The 17,563-nt window shown below is 49.9% G+C and overlaps 1 protein-coding gene across 2 annotated transcripts in view; it reads right to left on the bottom strand.

The window, feature by feature from the left end:
* LOC307130039 (NLR family CARD domain-containing protein 3-like) overlaps positions 1-17,563 on the bottom strand; it is a 54,070-nt gene that overhangs the window by 18,169 nt on the left and 18,338 nt on the right. For both annotated transcript variants that reach the window (XM_079822894.1, XM_079822895.1), the window contains exon 7: positions 6,451-6,522. In XM_079822894.1, the coding sequence (XP_079679020.1) occupies positions 6,451-6,522 (72 nt within the window). The remainder of the gene's footprint in view (positions 1-6,450; positions 6,523-17,563) is intronic.

Genomic DNA, 17,563 nt, shown 5'->3' on the forward strand with positions numbered 1-17,563 from the left:
GGACGAGGGAGATGGTCCCTCTCCGGAGGACATTCTGGAACTGAGGAAGGCTGCAGATTTGTCTCTCCGCGTCACCAAGGAGACGGCCCGCGCTATCGGCCGCTCCATGGCTTCCATGGTGACTGTGGAGAGACATCTCTGGCTGAATCTGTCGGGGATAAAGGAGAAGGATAGAGCTTTTCTCCTGGACTCCCCGATCTCGGGTTGTTTGGAGACGCGGTTAACGCCGTCGTTTCCAGACACCAGGAGGCGAAGAGACAGTCGGCAGCCTTCCACCAGTACCTCCCTCGCCGCTCTAAGCCGGGGAAGGCTGGCCCTAGCGGGCAGCCTCAGCCGTCATCCAGCTCCTCGCACCGGAAGGTGCAAAAAGAGAGCGTCGCATCTAGAGCCCCTCCCCCGGGAGCCTGGCAACAGAGGCGACGCTCTCAGCAGCAGTCTTCAGCTCCTAAGGGCGATCTACGGAACGTCCTTCAGGCGCGGAAGGCTGCTGGGAAGAAGTCCTAGCTGCGGCAGGGCTTCAAAGAGCGGTCCCCCCCGTGGAGAAACAACCAAGGTTGTTTCCTCCAAGGCGCTCTGGGGAAATCGATGTGGTAATCCCGCCGTCTATGACGCTTCGGGCCACATCGATTTCCCGCGAACGCATGCTGCACCCGCCGCCTCTGGAAAGACCTGTGGTTGGGCAGCTCGCGCGTCCGCACACGGAGAACCGTTCCCAGCTACTTCCTGCCGGTCAGCCGCTTCAGGAGGTTGGGAACGGGAACCGTGCAACACCCGACGCCAGCCTCGAGAGGCTGGTTCCCTTAGTAGATTATCTCGGCGCATGGAAATGCCTTCCGAATATTTCTACATGGGTCCTGCGTACTGTAGAAAAGGGTTACAAACTGCAGTTCGGTTCTCCTCCTCCACAATTCAGGGGGTTATACTGGACAGCAGTGGTACCCGAGCAGGTTCGGGTAATGGAGCTAGAAGTAAAAACTCTTTTAGCGAAGGAAGCCATAGAGCGTGTTCCTCCGCTGGAAAGAGAGTCCGGGTTCTACAGCCGGTACTTTATAGTTCCCAAAAAGGATGGAGGGTTGCGTCCGATTATAGATCTGAGGGTTTTGAATCTGTCTCTGAGGAGCTTCAGATTCAAAATGCTCACCATTCCCATGATCGTGAGTCAGATCCAGTCCGAGGACTGGTTCGTCACGATAGATCTAAAGGACGCATACTTTCATATCTCCATCCTCCCATGTCAGAGGAAGTATCTGAGGTTCGCTTTCGGGGGCGAAGCGTACCAATATCGAGTGCTTCCCTTTGGCCTAGCCCTCTCCCCACGCACATTCACGAAGTGCATGGATGCAGCCCTGGCTCCATTGAGACTTCAGGGCATCCGTGTACTGAATTATATCGACGACTGGCTCATACTGGCCCAGTCGTACGAAGTGGCGGTCCGGCATCGAGATGTCGTTCTGAACCGCATGAAGTGCCTGGGGCTGAGACTCAACACGAAAAAGAGCGTGTTGACGCCGTCCCAGAGGACAACGTTCCTCGGGGTCGTATGGGATTCGATGACGATGCGGGCACAATTGTCTCCCGCGCGAGTCGAGACCATACTGGCGATGGCCTCAGGAATAAGGCTAGGCCACAGCATCACTGTGAAGCACTTTCAGAGAGTGCTGGGGCACATGGCAGCAGCGTCCAGCGTAATACCTTCTGGCCTGCTAAACATGAGACCCCTCCAGTGGTGGCTGAAAACCAAGGGGTTTTCCCCCAGAGGGAATCCTTTCCGTATGATCAGGGTAACGCGCAAATGCCTTCGTTCCCTAGTCATATGGAAGAAACCTTGGTTTCTGTCCCAGGGGCCAGTGTTGGGAGCGTCCTGTTGCCGGAAATCCATTTCAACAGACGCCTCCCTCACTGGTTGGGGCGCGGTCATGGACGGCCGCTTTGCGAGGGGCCCATGGGAGGGCCGTCATTCCTCCTGGCATATTAATTGCCTGGAGATGATGGCGGTCTACAAAGCTCTCAGGAGCTTTTTCCCGGACCTCCGCAGCCAACATGTCCTGGTACGGACAGACAATACGTCTGTCGTAGCGTACATCAACCGCCAGGGGGGATTGAGGTCGCGCCCTCTTTACAGACTGGCGCGTCAAGTCCTCCTGTGGTCCCAGGGGAAACTATTGTCCATCAGGGCGATATATGTCCCAGGGGTCCAAAATCAGGGAGCAGACATCCTGTCGAGGCAGGGGCTGAGGCCCGGGGAGTGGCGACTCCACCCAGAGGTGGTGGAGGCCATGTGCAAGAGGTTCGGCCCAGTGGAAGTGGATCTGTTTGCGTCTCGAGAGACGTCCCACTGTCCTCTGTGGTTTTCCCTCACGCATGGGGCTGGATGCCATGGTTCAGACGTGGCCGAGGCTGCGTCTGTACGCATTTCCCCCGATTGCTCTGCTCCCGGGAGTCCTGGAGAGGGTCCGGCAACAGGGGATCAGTCTACTTCTGGTAGCACCCCGTTAGCTGATTTGAGTTTGGTTCTCGGATATCACAGCTCTGCTAGCAGGTCAGCCGTGGGAGATTCCTCTGAGGAGGGATCTCCTATCTCAGGCGGCGGGTACGATATTTTACCCCCGCCCGGAGATTTGGAACCTATGGGTCTGGCCCCTGAGGGTACCAGGTACATAGAGGCTGGCCTATCGGCGGAGGTGATAGAGACCTTACTCAGTTCCAGGGCTCCGTCTACGAGGAGACTGCACAGCCTCAAGTGGAATGTATTTTCCACTTGATGCAGGGAGCGTGAGGTGGACCCAGTTAACTGCCCAGTGGCTTCAGTGCTGGAGTTCCTCCAAGATCGCTTCTCTGCAGGGCTTACCCCGTCCACACTCAAGGTGTACGTGGCTGCCATTGCGGCTTTCCACGCTCCTATGGGTGATGGGCCTCTGGGTAGGCACCATCTGGTTGTACAATTCCTCCGTGGGGCTCGGAGGATGAGGCCTGCGGCTCATTCCAGAGTTCCAACCTGGGACCTGGCAGTGGTTCTCGAAGGTTTGGCTGAGGCCCCCTTCGAGCCATTGGAGTCGGCCGAACCTAAGAACCTGACCCTTAAGGTGGCTTTTCTCCTCGCCATTACCTCTCTTAGGAGAGTGGGAGATCTCCAGGCCTTGGCGGTAACGCCAACCTGCCTGGAGTTTGCCCCGGGAGGAGTAAAAGCCATCCTACACCCTAGGCCGGGCTACGTGCCTAAGGTGCCATCAAGGGTGGTCAGGTCTTTGGTTCTGCAGGCATTTCATCCTCCGCCTCACGTGACGGCGAAAGAGGGGAGACTTCACCTACTCTGCCCGGTTAGGGCGCTCAGAGTTTATTTGGCGAAGTCTGCACAGTGGAGGAGATCGCAACAACTGTTGGTGTGTTTTGGCTCACCTAAGAAGGGATTGCCTGCGTCTACTCAGACAATCAGTAATTGGATTGTCCAGGCGATTACCATGGCCTACCAGGTGCGCAGTTTGCCTTCACCTGTGGCCGTGAGGGCTCATTCCACCAGAGGCATGGCCTCTTCGGTGGCCCTTCTTTCTGGGGTCCCCTTGCAGGATATCTGCGAGGCGGCCGGGTGGGCTACCCCACACACTTTCATCAGGTTCTATAGCCTGGATCTCCCTACGACGCCTGGTGCTAGGGTGCTCCAGTCCTAGCTGTGCCCGGTCTCCGGCTTCACACTAGGGCAGGTGCTACCCTTCGGTGTGGCCTAGTGGGTACTCGTTCCCCAAAGCGTCGTCTCGATGCAGTGCGAGTTCCCTCGAAAGGTAACTGTTCGGGTTATGTATATAACCCTTGTTCCCTGAGAAGGGGAACAAGCACTGCATCCCGACGCCACACCTCAGCGCGCCTGGAGCACATGCTTCAGAGCAATTACTACCGCCATTACGTTCCAGCTCCCCTTTTATACTTCCGGGTATGCCGTCACAATGACGTCATCACGCACGCCAATCGGATTGGCCTAGTTGGCATTCTGGTTTCAGATTCGCTGATGCTAAGGGAGCATCCCCAAAGCGTCGTCTCGATGCAGTGCTCGTTCCCCTTCTCAGGGAACAAGGGTTATATACATAACCCGAGCAGTTTTGCTTTAAATCCATAGTTTAATGGCATTTGTGTGGTTATACACCAGAGGTTAATATTCGTAAGCGTATATTATGTGCAAAAAAGTTACTAAGCAAAACGAGAGTTTAAGGCCCAATCCCAATTCTATTTTATACCCCTTCGCCTTCCCCTACCCCTACACCTACCAGTTCCCCTTGCCCCTTGAAACAGAGTGCCAAGGCGTAGGGGTGAAAATATTCCCCTAAGAAATGGAACACAACTACTATACCATTACACGTCATACCCCGTTTAATTTATTATAACGTCCTGTGACATTTAACCAGTATGAACAGCAATGAAGTGCGTAGGCTATATCTCACAGAAATCAGGCGCGAGCACGTTTAACAAATTACTCACTCCCACAAGAGTTTTGCGCCATATTTAGACTTAATAAAATGCCGCTCGTTTTCAGTTCAAAAACATATGAGCCAGAGTTTCCTAAGATGATACAGAATGATACAGAACATACAAGACTAGTGAAGCCGCTTTTCCATTGGACCAAACTGTTCTCTTTGTTTATTAACCGTTCCATTCCGTGCTGATCCGAGCCGACCGGTACGGATATGGTTTCGTTTTCTACTTTGGTGCTGCGATAATGTTCATACGTTATACGTCAAGTCAGTCGTTGCCTTGGTAACACGAGAGTTTACAGACGATATGTGATGTAAATATCGACTGCGTTATGAAGGATGACGAGATATATATTTTTAAACTATTATTAATATGTGTTCAAATCACCCAAATAGTGCGTTTAGCAAGCTACAGAGAAACAGGCAGCCAGGCGACACGCAGTGATCGATCCCGAGTGGCAACACACACACATTCTCTGCAGCACGGTAGTCGGTGGAGTGAAACTCCTCATACCCCTTCGTTCGAAGTGTGGTCCTGAAAAATCTTCGTTTGAAGGGCTATCTGGCCCTTCCCCTTACCCCTACCACTCCAGCCAAAAAAGAATCGAGACACCCCTACCCCTTCACGTGAACGCGCAAAACGAAGGGGTAGGGGAAAGAGAAGGGTTAAGGGGTAGAAATGGGATTGGGCCTAAATCCCTCCATTAAAATATTTTTTTTTTAGAAACACACACACACAAAAAACCCTCAGTGTTACCAGATAAGAGGAACAGGAACACAAACACACACACACACACACACACGCACACGCACACACACACACACACACACACACACACACACACACACACACACATTCGCTATGGACAAAGTAAACTGTTGCTGTCATTTCTTTATCCTGTAAATAGGCTACAAGAAACGTCTAACATTTACATTAAATTACATGCTGTTATCCCTTTACAGTTACTATACTCATAAATTCCTTAAATGACATGTTGACTTTTAATATTTAATATTGCATTCCCTCTCTACTGCATTCTGTCTGTTTGACGCCCGTGCTCATTCAGTGAATTTTGGAGTTTAATACAGACTATCTCAGGACGCTTTCATGCTAAATGGAAATACTTGAGTGAATTAGTAACATTCACAGATGAGGATATAACCTGTAAATTAACGTTTTGAGCTGAGGACGCACACGCATCTGTCAAAGCACATGACAGGATATGTTAAACGCTAATGCATTAGCTTGAAGCTTAACATCAAGATTTTAAAATCCCGGATTCCCTGCACCTGGTCGTCATTGTCTACACTACCTTTATATGGAACTTACTCCCAGCACTCCTTGTCCATTCTAATGTTAATGTTATACGTATGTTGGTATGCTGTGTTTTGTTCCTGTTGGATTCCTTGATTTATTAAAACCCGTCTTTTGTTTTGAAGTCCGTGTCTGTTATCATCCCTGCTGCACTACCAACCCATGACAGAAGAACGGATCAACACTGCTAAAGGACTTCTTCAGAAGATGGGGATCTTCCTGTTCCCGCTTCGGCATGTTTCACTCGAAAGCTTGACAGACCTTCCGTGCCTAGTGATGGTTTCTAAGCCACGTTTGGCCTGTGGCGGTTTTCGGGCGTGGCTTAAAGAAGGGTCAATTATCAAAATCGAGGCTAAACCACACCATATTACAGCACAGTAGGGCTATTGCAAACAAGTGCAGAGAAATTTCGTGGTACACAAACACACACTGAGCGAAGATCACAGCACGCACACACACACGGATCGTAGAGTGCAGTACTTTTATAAATATTTCATTGTTAAAGCAAATACATGGTTCTCCTTATTTGTTGCATTATCATTATTTTTCTGTAACTCTGACTACATGTGCTGAACAAATTGAAAAATAATATTCTTAATTACCATTAATTTATCATGTTTAAGTGAGAATTGTTATAATGTTTTAACAGTGATGATTGTTCTCAGTATTACTTACTCAGCTGATCTAGTTGCTGTAACCACAGGCAGCAGCTTCTGAAGAACTTCATCTGCTGTGTTTACTGTGACACTGTTTAAAAATAAAAAATAAGAGAATTATTAATGATGTTAATAATTAAGATCATAAGTAAATAATACATTAAATACCCTTAAATATTGTTTTAATTAAACTGGTTTATAATGGGCACAGATCTGTTGTCAGTGTTTCTGTGTGCAGTCTATTAGTCTGCATTTACACTACAACACTCAGTGCACAGATCTATTATGACATTAGATTTATTGTCCCGTCTGTTGCTATGGTGATCACTGTGTCAATCATCACAATTTCAGGAGTGATTCAGATCAATAGTTTAGCGGATTCACACCTAATAATAAGACATCCCACCTCTCTGGGAAGTTACAGGAGTCTCCCTCATATTAATATTGGGAGTGTCTTGTTGGGAACTCTTTTCCTCATTGAAGAAGAGACCAGGAGACTTGGATATATTTTCAAGCAGACGTTATTCTTTATTGACACACGTGCTGTTCTTCACTGCAGTCGCCCCAACAAGTCTAACTCAAACAGTATAAAACATTGTAATTTATCTACATTTCAGGGGGAGGGATTACACAGCAGAGGAGGAGACACTCTAAGCAAAAGAATGCAAATGTTGTATAGGTAGTCCTAATCCAGTCTGCATAACAGTGTCATTCAAATGCATGGATGCTAATCCAACCACTCTGACAATATTGCGCTCTGAGCTTGTCATGCTAAATGGTCAGGAAGAGCATAAAGACAAAAGTCTTAATGTCTCAAACACTTAAACAGCCTGACTTGATCTCCTTAGAATGTAAAACACTATGTATATACTGTTTTCAGTTTATATACTATTACATTGGAACCCAGATATAACAATTTATAAATGTGTAATCTCACAGTCCCCCCTTTGAGAGTTCTAATAACTCTCACATAATACAAATTTAAACCTTCATAAGTCCATTCTGTAGCTCATGTTTGTTAGCATAAGCCCCATCTTCTAGTCAAGTAGCTTGAAAAAATTACAGGCACATATCCCTTGCTCTGTGTTGATTGTCTGTAGTGACGAATGACATGCTGACACAGAAACAAACATGCCACTAGGGTCTGTGTAGTTCTTACGGGTAATAGTCTTTTTCTGGTAGGAACAGTCCTTGTGAGTCATTTGTTGACCTAACAGGTTTCCGAACCATGAAGAATTATCTTTAGTCATCTGATGTAATTTTGATGAAAGATCAAGAATGTCTTGTTGGATTTTGTTCAAGAGTTCTTGACCACCATGTTTGTGCATAAGTGAGTCCTGGAATACAGCCATCTTCTTTGTTTGTGGTAGGAGCTGAATTATGTAGAAACCAGGGTGCACCTGCCGTTGAATTGGCTAGGTAGGATGTTGTAGACAGAAGTTCCTCCAATCATGTGCCACCCATGGGATTCCTGCTCCTCCTGAAGGCAGGTGTGGCATGCAAATGTTCTTTCCAGCAAACAAGGTGTTTCTTGACATATTCATCAACTCTAAGAATATGTTATTTCTGGAGTCTACACTTTGTGCAATGTCCATGATGATTAGTGGCAAGGCAATCTTGATCATGTTGATGGATGACTGAAGTTCTCGTATGTGATTCTCTGTGTTGTGTTTTTTTTTTTGACAGTTGGCTCAGTAGTGGGTCTAGTTGTCCTTCAGAGGTTGTGGCTTCATATGCAGGTGAGGAGGTCAGTGCATATGGGTCTGGGGACAGCCATCAAGTGGTATCTGCACAAAGTAAGAAAGAAAAAAAAGACAACAGAGCAGTATTTGTTTTAAAAGACAGCAAACATTAGGGTTGTATCCTCTATTCAATCTGAGTCTGCTATTGTTGTTCCTTCTTTCCCCATTTCTTAATTCCAGCAACACCTAAAGAACAGTGAGGTAAGGATGGCCTAGTGTGGGAAGGCCTATGAGGGAATCTTCACTGCAGGATTGGCCCCGATGCCTGTTGTATTCGGTTCTTTCCTGGGCTCCTCACTGGTCTGTGTCCTATCCTATTCCTGTTGGTGGGTGGAACAACTTTACAGTGTGACACATGACTCCAGGTTTTCCTTCCCTGACACAACACTGCAGCTTCTGTAATCAGCATCACTTGATGTAGTGCGTGCCACTTAGGCTCGAACAGCTTGTTTCTGAATGACTTTATCATCACCCACTGACCTGGGCTGATCGTGTGTCCACCTTCTGGTGGCGTCGGCCAACTCTCTCTCTCTCTCTCTCTCTCTCTCTCTCTCTCTCTCTCTCTCTGTCTGTCTCTCTCTCTCTGTACTGCCTTTGTGCGGTTTTCACAGTAAGTGATCAGGACATCTGAGGCAATGTGTACATCAGCATTTCTAAGATCAATCACATCAGGCATCTGCATTTGGGCATCCTGTAATAATCTTATGAGGGCTCAGTCCTACGGATCTGTTAGGTGACACTCTCATACTACACAGTACCGCTGGCAGCGCCTCAACCCATGATACTCCTCCCTGATGCATCTTACTTAACCTAGTTTTGATTGTTCTGTTTGCTCGTTCAACCTGTAAGGATGCTTGTGGCCTGTAGGGGCAGTAAAGATTCCACTTAATTTTCAACAATTTAGACACTTCCTTGACTACCTGTCCTGTGAAGTGTGTACCCTGATCCGAATCAATGGAATCTGGTAATCCCAATCTGGGAATGAAATCAGTAACAAGTCATTCAGCAGTATGTGTGTTGGATAAGCTTCTATCCATCTCGAGAACTTGTCTATCACTACCAAAACGTCATTTTTTCTTACAAGGAGGCAACAGTATGTAATCATCTTGCAGGTGACAAAATGTTCCTGGTGGAGCTGGGGTATGTGTTGCTGCTGTAGTTGCTGCTGGAGCATCATTATTTTTCTGACACGCATCTCTTGACTGTTTCGATGGCTACATTTCAGAATTTTGGATTCCACTATTGATTTGAGAACCTGTGATTCATTGTTGCTGGACAACTGTGACCCAAATTGTGTATTTGTTGAGCCAAATATGGCAACAGTGATTCTGGGGCGACATACTTCCCCCCTCTTGTCCAGCAACCAAATAAATCCACTGTGGCTCCTTTGTCTAACCATGTCCATGCTTTATATAGAGCATCGTCTTTGTACAAATCAATGATTGATTCAGGAGGCAGAATTGTCTGTACTGCCTGAACACACTTATACAGTTGAATAGGAACAAGTTTGTTTAGCAGCTACATCAGCAAGACCATTACCTTTAGCTTCCATAGTATTAGTTGTGATGTGCTTTCACTTTGATCACCACTAATTTCTTTGTAAGTTTCATTGCAAACATTAGATATTTTACTAATCCAGCCTGCTTAATGGGGGATCCAGCAGACGTTAGAAACGGTCTACTTTGCCAAATGACACCAAAATCATGAATTACCACAAAAGCATACCTGGAATCAGTGTTGATATTGGCAACCAATCCTGAAGCTTGCGTGCATGCCCTAGTTAAGGCTATTAGTTCTGTAGCTTGAGCTGAAAAATAATCTGGAAGACGACCTGGAGCTACCACTTCAGCAACCTGCTCGTCTGTTACCTTCAATCACTTGAGCTGAACAATCAACAAACAACTTCAATTCTGCATTCTCAATGGGATTTTCTGCTATTTCACTCGTAGCTGCGTATATGTAAGCGTAACGCAATCGTAAGTAATTTCTCCTTCATCCTCTAACACAACTTCAGTCATTGCAGACATCATACACGAGGATGGGTTCTTGACTGGTGCATGCTGTAAAACAATGTTCAGGGCTGTGAGGGTTGTTAAGCAATTTCCCCAACGAGAGGAGGTGACATAAGTGACTTTTGCTTGATTCGTTAGTGTCACTGCATGAGGGCATCTTATGTTTACAGTCTGTCCTAACACCATTCCTGATGAAGCCTGAAGGGCTAGATGAACTGCCTCCACTGCCCTAAGACAAGGACCCATCCCTTGAAGGACTATGTCAAGTTTACCAGAATAATAATGAATTGGGCGTAAACTGCCCCCATGATCTTACATTAGACATGTAGTCATGGAGCCTAAGTGTTCATGGTCATAAAGCACAAAGGGCCTATCAGATTGTGATTGGTAATCCTGGTGCTTGACATAGTGCTTTCTTTAAATCATTGAAAGCTTTGAGCTGAAATCCTTCCATACAAACTGTATCAGAATATTTAACTTGGCCTTTCAACAAGTCATAGAGAGGCTGAGGAATCGAGGCATATTCTTCAATTCAAGGTCTACTGTAACCTGCTGTTCCTAAAAATGATCGGAGTGCTTAAATTGTATTAGGTGGAGGTATAGCTTTGACAGAAGCGGCTTGATCCTGTGTAATAGATCTATTTCCTGAATCTTCACCTATTACACCAGTTAAACAAAGTTTAGTTTTCTTTTATGGAATGTTTAAATCTTAAGCAAATTTTGTAGGAATTACTGTAACTTTTGCACCTGTAACAAGCAAAAAGTCAATCTCGTTCTCTTGTATGCTACCTTTCAAAAAAATTATTTTGTTATTGTGAAGTATTACAGGGGAAAGGTAGCTACACACAGCCCCAACAATTAGCTTTTTTCTTGATCTTCCTGTGCTTTTAGTAGAGCCTGAGCAAGCTGTCCTAAAGTTTCAGTGTACCCTGGCTGAACTACTTCAGGGTTGTATGCAGGCTGAGAAGGAACAGAGCTATGCATAGTATTTATTTTACTATCTCGCAACTTCTTCCTACACTCTTTCTCCCAGTGACCCATTTTCCACAGTAGTTGCATTTGCCTTCTCTCTTAGGCCATCTCTTGTCTGGATTCCTTGTGCTAAACGTAGCTGCTACTACTCTCACTTTTGCCTTAACATCAGTATCTCTTTCCCATGTAACGTCTCGGTTACGTATGTAACCCTCGTTCCCTGAGGAGGGAACGGAGACGTACGTTAGTGACTAACGAATGGGGGGTTTCGCTTAGAAGCCAATTATCTCCGAGAATTCAACAGCGCCCAATGGCAGTGCCAATGCCATGGGCATGCGGAATTTGCATGCGTAACTCCGCCCCACCTCGTGGGTATATAAGGAAGTACGCTGGCAACATCGCATTATGTTACTGCTGCAGGAGCCAAGACTGAACTCCGCGTTCCAGGCAGCACAGCTGACGTGGCAAAGGAAACGTACGTCTCCGTTCCCTCCTCAGGGAACGAGGGTTACATACGTAACCGAGACGTTCCCTTTCGTTCAGTCACTACGACGTACGTTAGTGACTAACGAATGGGGGTTCCAATACAACAACGCCACTCAGCTGTCATCCAGTGCCCTGCATAAGTGTGAGTACCCTGTCGTAAGACTAGTACGGACGAAGGACTCCCACTTATCACAGGATTACCAGGGTACACTGGGAAGCATATCCCAGTGAGGGAATGCCAAGATGCCTACCCGTGGGGAGGACTTAGAGAATACACATATGACCTGCTAGGGGCTGCATATGGAAGATCTCTAGGGTACCAGCCGAAGGTGGATTTTTAACCCTAGGGGCGGCAGGGACTTGCCAAGGCAAAGACACCTGCTCGCTGAGGAGGCTTACGGTGGAAATACTCGTGTGGGGGTCGCCGGAGGGGAACCATGCACACGGAGCACCTGGCCGGACATGAGGGTCTGGGCTCAAAAGGGCAGACTGAACTGATGTCGGCGTCGACAGTGCTGGAGGAGCTCAGGGCTCTCGGGGAGCTCACCTGAGGGAAAATATCGCACGTATCCAGTCCTTGGAGTGGAATGGCGAGCAAGCGAAGACACCTGAGCCTGGCCCATTACCGGCCACCCGTAGGGGCGAGAACATAGTTGGACACTGGCTCCACTCGGAGATTGTAGAATCTGGCGAATGTGTTGGGTGTCGCCCAGCCTGCAGCTCTGCAGATGTCTGTTAGCGAGGCGCCATGCGCTAGAGCCCAAGAGGAGGCCACACTCCGGGTGGAGTGTGCCCTCACACCAAGGGGACATGGTCGACCTTGCTGCTGGTAAGCCAAAACAATGGTGTCCACTATCCAGTGAGACAACCTCTGCTTTGAGAGAGCACTTCCCTTCCGCTCTCCACCATAACAGACAAAGAGCTGGTCTGAGGTCCTGAAACATCGCGTACTGTCTACATAGGCGCGGAGAGCGCGTACTGGACAGAGCAGTGCCAATGCTGGGTCTGCCTCCTCCAAAGGCAGCGCTTGCAGGTTCACCACCTGATCTCGGAACGGAGTGGTGGGAACCTTGGGCACATATCCGGGCCGGGGTCTCAGGATCACGTGAGAGTTAGCCAGCCCGAACTCAAGGCACGCTTCGTCAACCGAAAATGCTTGCAGGTCCCCGACCCTCTTAAGCGAGGCCAATGTGGTCAGCAGAGCCGTCTTCATAGACAAGAACTTAATCTCAGCCGACCGCAAAGGCTCAAAGGGAGGCCTCTGCAGAGCACTTAAGACTACTGAGAGGTCCCAAGAGGGAACGAGAGGAGAGCGAGGAGGATTCAGTCTCCTCGCCCCCCTCAGGAACCTGATGATCAGGTCGTGCTGACTTACCTTTTTGTCTCCCAGGAGATTGTGGTAGGCAGATATTGCGGCCACATACACTTTAAGGGTGGAAGGAGACAGCCTTCGCTCCACCCCCTCCTGGAGAAACGATAGCACGGACCCGATCGGGAATTTCCAGGGGTCTTCTTGGCGGGAAGAACACCATGTGACGAAGAGGTTCCACTTCAACGCATAGAGACGTCGCGTAGACTCAGCTCTAGCGGAAGTGATGGTAGCGACCACCGCAGGTGGAAGACTACTCAAACCTGCCGCGTCCCGTCCAGAAGCCACACGTGGAGCTTCCAGAACGCTGGACGCGGGTGCCAAAAGGTGCCCCGTCTCTGAGTGAGGAGTCTCAGAGGAATAGGCCAGGGAGGGGCTGTCGCAAGGAGTAGAAGTTCTGGGAACCAGGTCTGGCCGTGCCAATACGGGGCGACCAACATGACCTGCTCCTTGTCCTCCCTGATCTTGCACAATACCCGTGCAAGGAGGCTCACTGGGGGAAACGCATACTTGCGTAGCCCTGGCGGCCAGCTGTGCGCCAGTGCATCCGTGCCAAGGGTGCCCTTGGTCAGGGAATAATACAGGGAGCAATGGGAAGAGTCCTGGGAGGCAAACAGATCTACCTGTGCGTCGCCGAACCGTTCCCATATCAGCTGGACCGTCTGGGGGTGGAGTCTCCACTCTCCGGGGAGAGGCTGAATCCGTGAGAGCTCGTCGGCTGCACGGTTCAGGTCTCCCGGGATGTGGACAGCACGAAGGGACCTCAGGCGCTTCTGACTCCACAAAACGAGATGGCGGGCGAGTTGAGACATATGGCGGGAGCGTAGACCGTCCTGGTGGTTGATGTACGCTACTACGGCCATGTTGTCTGTCCTGACTAGTACATGTTGACCCCTCAGCAACGCTCGGAAGCGGTGCAGGGCGAACCGTACTGCCAGTAACTCGAGGCAATTGACATGCAGAAGGCCCGCGGCTGCTTGTCCATTGCACATGGCACCCCAGCCCGTGGATGATGCATCTGTTGATACAACAACATGCCTGGAAACTCGTTCTAAGGACACTCCGGTCCGTAGAAAGCTGAGGTTCGACCACGGGGTGAGTGTCTGTAAGCAGGCCCGAGTCACTTGTACCCGGAGCGTGCCAGACCGCCACGCCCATCTCGGGACTCGATCGCGTAGCCAGTGCTGAAGCGGTCTCATGTGAAGCAATCCGAGCAGCGTCACCGCGGCTGCAGATGCCATATGCCCCAGGAGCCTCTGAAATAGTTTCAGTGGAACCGCACTCTTGCCCTCGATTTGACGAAGGGAAGTCAGCAGAGACTGCGCGCGCTCGCTCGAAAGCTGCACGCACATGGCGACCGAGTCGATATCCATACCGAGAAAAGAGATCCTCTGCGCGGGGCAAAGTTTGCTCTTCTCCCAGTTGACCCGAAGGCCCAGACGGGCTAGGTGATGGAGCACCAAATCTCTGTGTCCGCAAACCTGCTCTCGAGAGTGACCCAGTATGAGCCAGTCGTCGAGGTAGTTCAGGATGCGAACCCCGTGCTGCCGAAGGGGCGCAAGGGCTGCCTCGGCAATCTTCGTAAAGACGCGAGGGGACAGAGATAGCCCGAATGGTAGAACTGCGTACTGATATGCCCGCCCCTCGAAAGCAAACCGTAGGAACGGTCTGTGTCGAGGTAGAATGGAGACATGGAAGTAGGCGTCCTTCAGGTCGATCGCTGCAAACCAATCGTCTGGACGAACGCATTCGAAAAGGCGTTTCGCTGTCAACATCTTGAACGGAAACCTGTGAAGGTAACGGTTCAAGACGCGCAGGACCAGGATCGGTCGTAGCCCACCGGTCTTTTTGGGTACAATGAAGTACGGGCTGTAAAACCCGGTATTCATCTCGGCTGGAGGGACAGGTTAGATCGCACCCTTCGCCAGTAGGGTGGCAATCTCCGCTCGCATGACGGGGGCATTGGCCCCGATCATAGTGGAACGGACTCCCCGGAAGCAGGGAGGAACCTGCGCGAACTGAATCGCGTAGCCGCGCCTGACAGTCCGCGCGACCCAGCGGGACAGCCCTGGAAGCTGAAGCCAGACATCCAGAAACTGCACCAGCGGGGTCATACGGAGTACAGACGTACCCGGTGTGGGCTTGCAGCGATGCAGCGTCACCGGCCCGGACATGGGAGGCTGAGGGGCGTCCCGGTGCGACCAGGGAAGGACGCACGTTCCACTGGGGTCTGCTCTGCCAGGAGGCTGGCGACAGAGAGGGATGCGAGTGGCGGGACCCGTGGGTGGCACGCACTGTCATCACCGGTCTCTGGGTCCTCAGAGACAGGGACATGAGTTCTTCCCAAGCGCTGCTAGCCCGGGGGCCAGCAGCGGAAGGATTTTTCCCCCGGCCCTCCACCGGGGGAAGGAGAGGCCCTGCTACCATCCCCTGGGAAGAACTGGAACCCATCTCTGAGTTGTCCACCTCCAGCCTGGCGTTTAACCAGGCTGGGGAGCGGACTTGGCGTCATCCTCAACCACCTCCACGGCGCGGCCCAGGTGAAGGCTGCTGCTGGGGCCGGGCGGGAGGAGGGAGGGCGCCCTCGGCGGCGAGCAGACCGAGGCGACTGAGCCGGCGGCTGGGTGCAGCAGCTGGCCGCCGGGGCAGTACGTGTTACAGCCTCAGTCTGCTCTGGGGCGGCCGAGAACCGTTGGGCGCAGTTCTCAGCCGCGCCACCGAAGAGGCCAGCCTGGGATATGGGTGAGTTGAGGAGGCGGGCCCGCTCAACGTCCTCCACATCACCAGGTAAGGCCAGGTGTTCTCCCGGACCACAGCTGTGGACATCGCCCGACCCAGGGAGCGTGTGGCCACCCTCACCGCCCGGGGGCGGGATCAGTTGCGGCACGCAGCTCATTGAAGAGCCCTGGGTCGGCTCCACCCTTGTGCATGTGCAAAGGGGCGGCGGCCTGCCCGTAGCTCTGCAGGACCACGCCACCGAAGTAGACGAGCCAACAGGCTTTGGGAGGGTGCTTAGGACAGCCACATCACGCCACGTCAAGCCCTCTGTGGACACCATAGTGCGCAACAGAGAGTTCAACAGTGGGGGTGAGGGGGCCCCAGTGTACCCTAGGCCGCGGCCCCATCAAGGACAGAGAAGGCGGAGGAGGCCACCAAACGGTCGCGGGAAGCACGGGGACTTCCGGGACCACGTGATCTCCTCAGGCGGGGCCCAACAGCTGTCGGGTGCCGTCCCCAAAAACCAATCGCGCAACCACGAGCACTCGCGACTGGGCGGAGTTCCACACCAGCGCGAGACCCGCGGCTGCCCGAGATAACATGGCTGTCAACTTTAGGTCGGATCAGGCAGTGCTGACACACCCGGAGGCGGAGCACAACCTAATCGTCATCCCCAAAGGACTCCAGCCCACCTTGGGATGCGGCGATCGACATCTCACTGCTATCTGGAACAGAAGAGTTAGGAGGAACACTTTCAATTCTCACAATTCCCTGAGATCTTCTCCTAGCGCTACATACCTTCACTGATTCCACAGGCACATCAGTTACTGATTGAATGGCTACATCGGTTTCAAAGGAAGCTTGTAAGTCAGGATAAGTGTTAACAGGCTGACTAACAGTATTCACATCAGTTTTCTCTGCAGCTTTGTTGCAGTTCAATTTCTTAGTCAAAGATGCTATTCTAGTACAGAGCTCTTTATTCTCTTTCTCTAGCTCTGAGCTATGTTGAAACTGCTGTCTAGCTAGTGCTAAACCAAATTCTCTGTGGCAGCAAATAATGCCTTTCACATTGTTCTTGCGAATACATGCACCCAACACTTTCTTGCATTCTTCAGTTGACCATAATTTTTCTGGATCAATTCCAAATTTCTTTGTCAAATCCAATTTGACGGACTCAGTAACTATCGAGTCCATGTGCTCTCCTAACAATGATTTGAATTCACTATCTGTCCATGAGGGAGTAGCTAATCCACCCTTCTCCTTTGTGGGGATCAGTCTAGCATTCTTTTTAAACAATTTTTGTTGTGAGTTTCTTTGTTACCACACAATCAAAACACTAAAACTTCTCTAATCAACAAACTTGTTAACACAGATCAACTATTGTTAACTTTCCTTCGCAAAACAGAGGACAACACCAATTATTAGCTTGTGCTGCTAATCTTCCCTGTTGAACAGAGGCTAAACAATTATTAGCTCGTGCTGCTAATCCTCCCTGCCTGAAAACAGAGGGTAATTTTCATCTCTGAAAAAACAACCTTTTTAGAGGATAACTTTAACCAAACCCTACAGCTGTCTGATAACTCTTCCCTGGTGGCGCAGAGGAAAACAAATTTGTACTGGTCTTTAATGTTCTTTTGGATAGAGTTACTCACCAACCCTAAGTAGTACAGAAAAATTCAGTCTGGAACGTAGTCATTTCTTTGAGCTGAAAGTTTCAAATCTGGATTCAGGTGAGGAGTTCTATCCAGATTACGGGCACCAAAACTGTTGGGAACTCTTTTCCTCCTCGAAGAAGAGACCAGGAGACTTGGATATAACTTCTGCAGGATTCTT

Source organism: Gobio gobio (genome assembly GCF_949357685.1).
Source record: "Gobio gobio genome assembly, chromosome: 8".
NCBI classification, from domain to species: Eukaryota; Metazoa; Chordata; class Actinopteri; order Cypriniformes; family Gobionidae; genus Gobio; species Gobio gobio.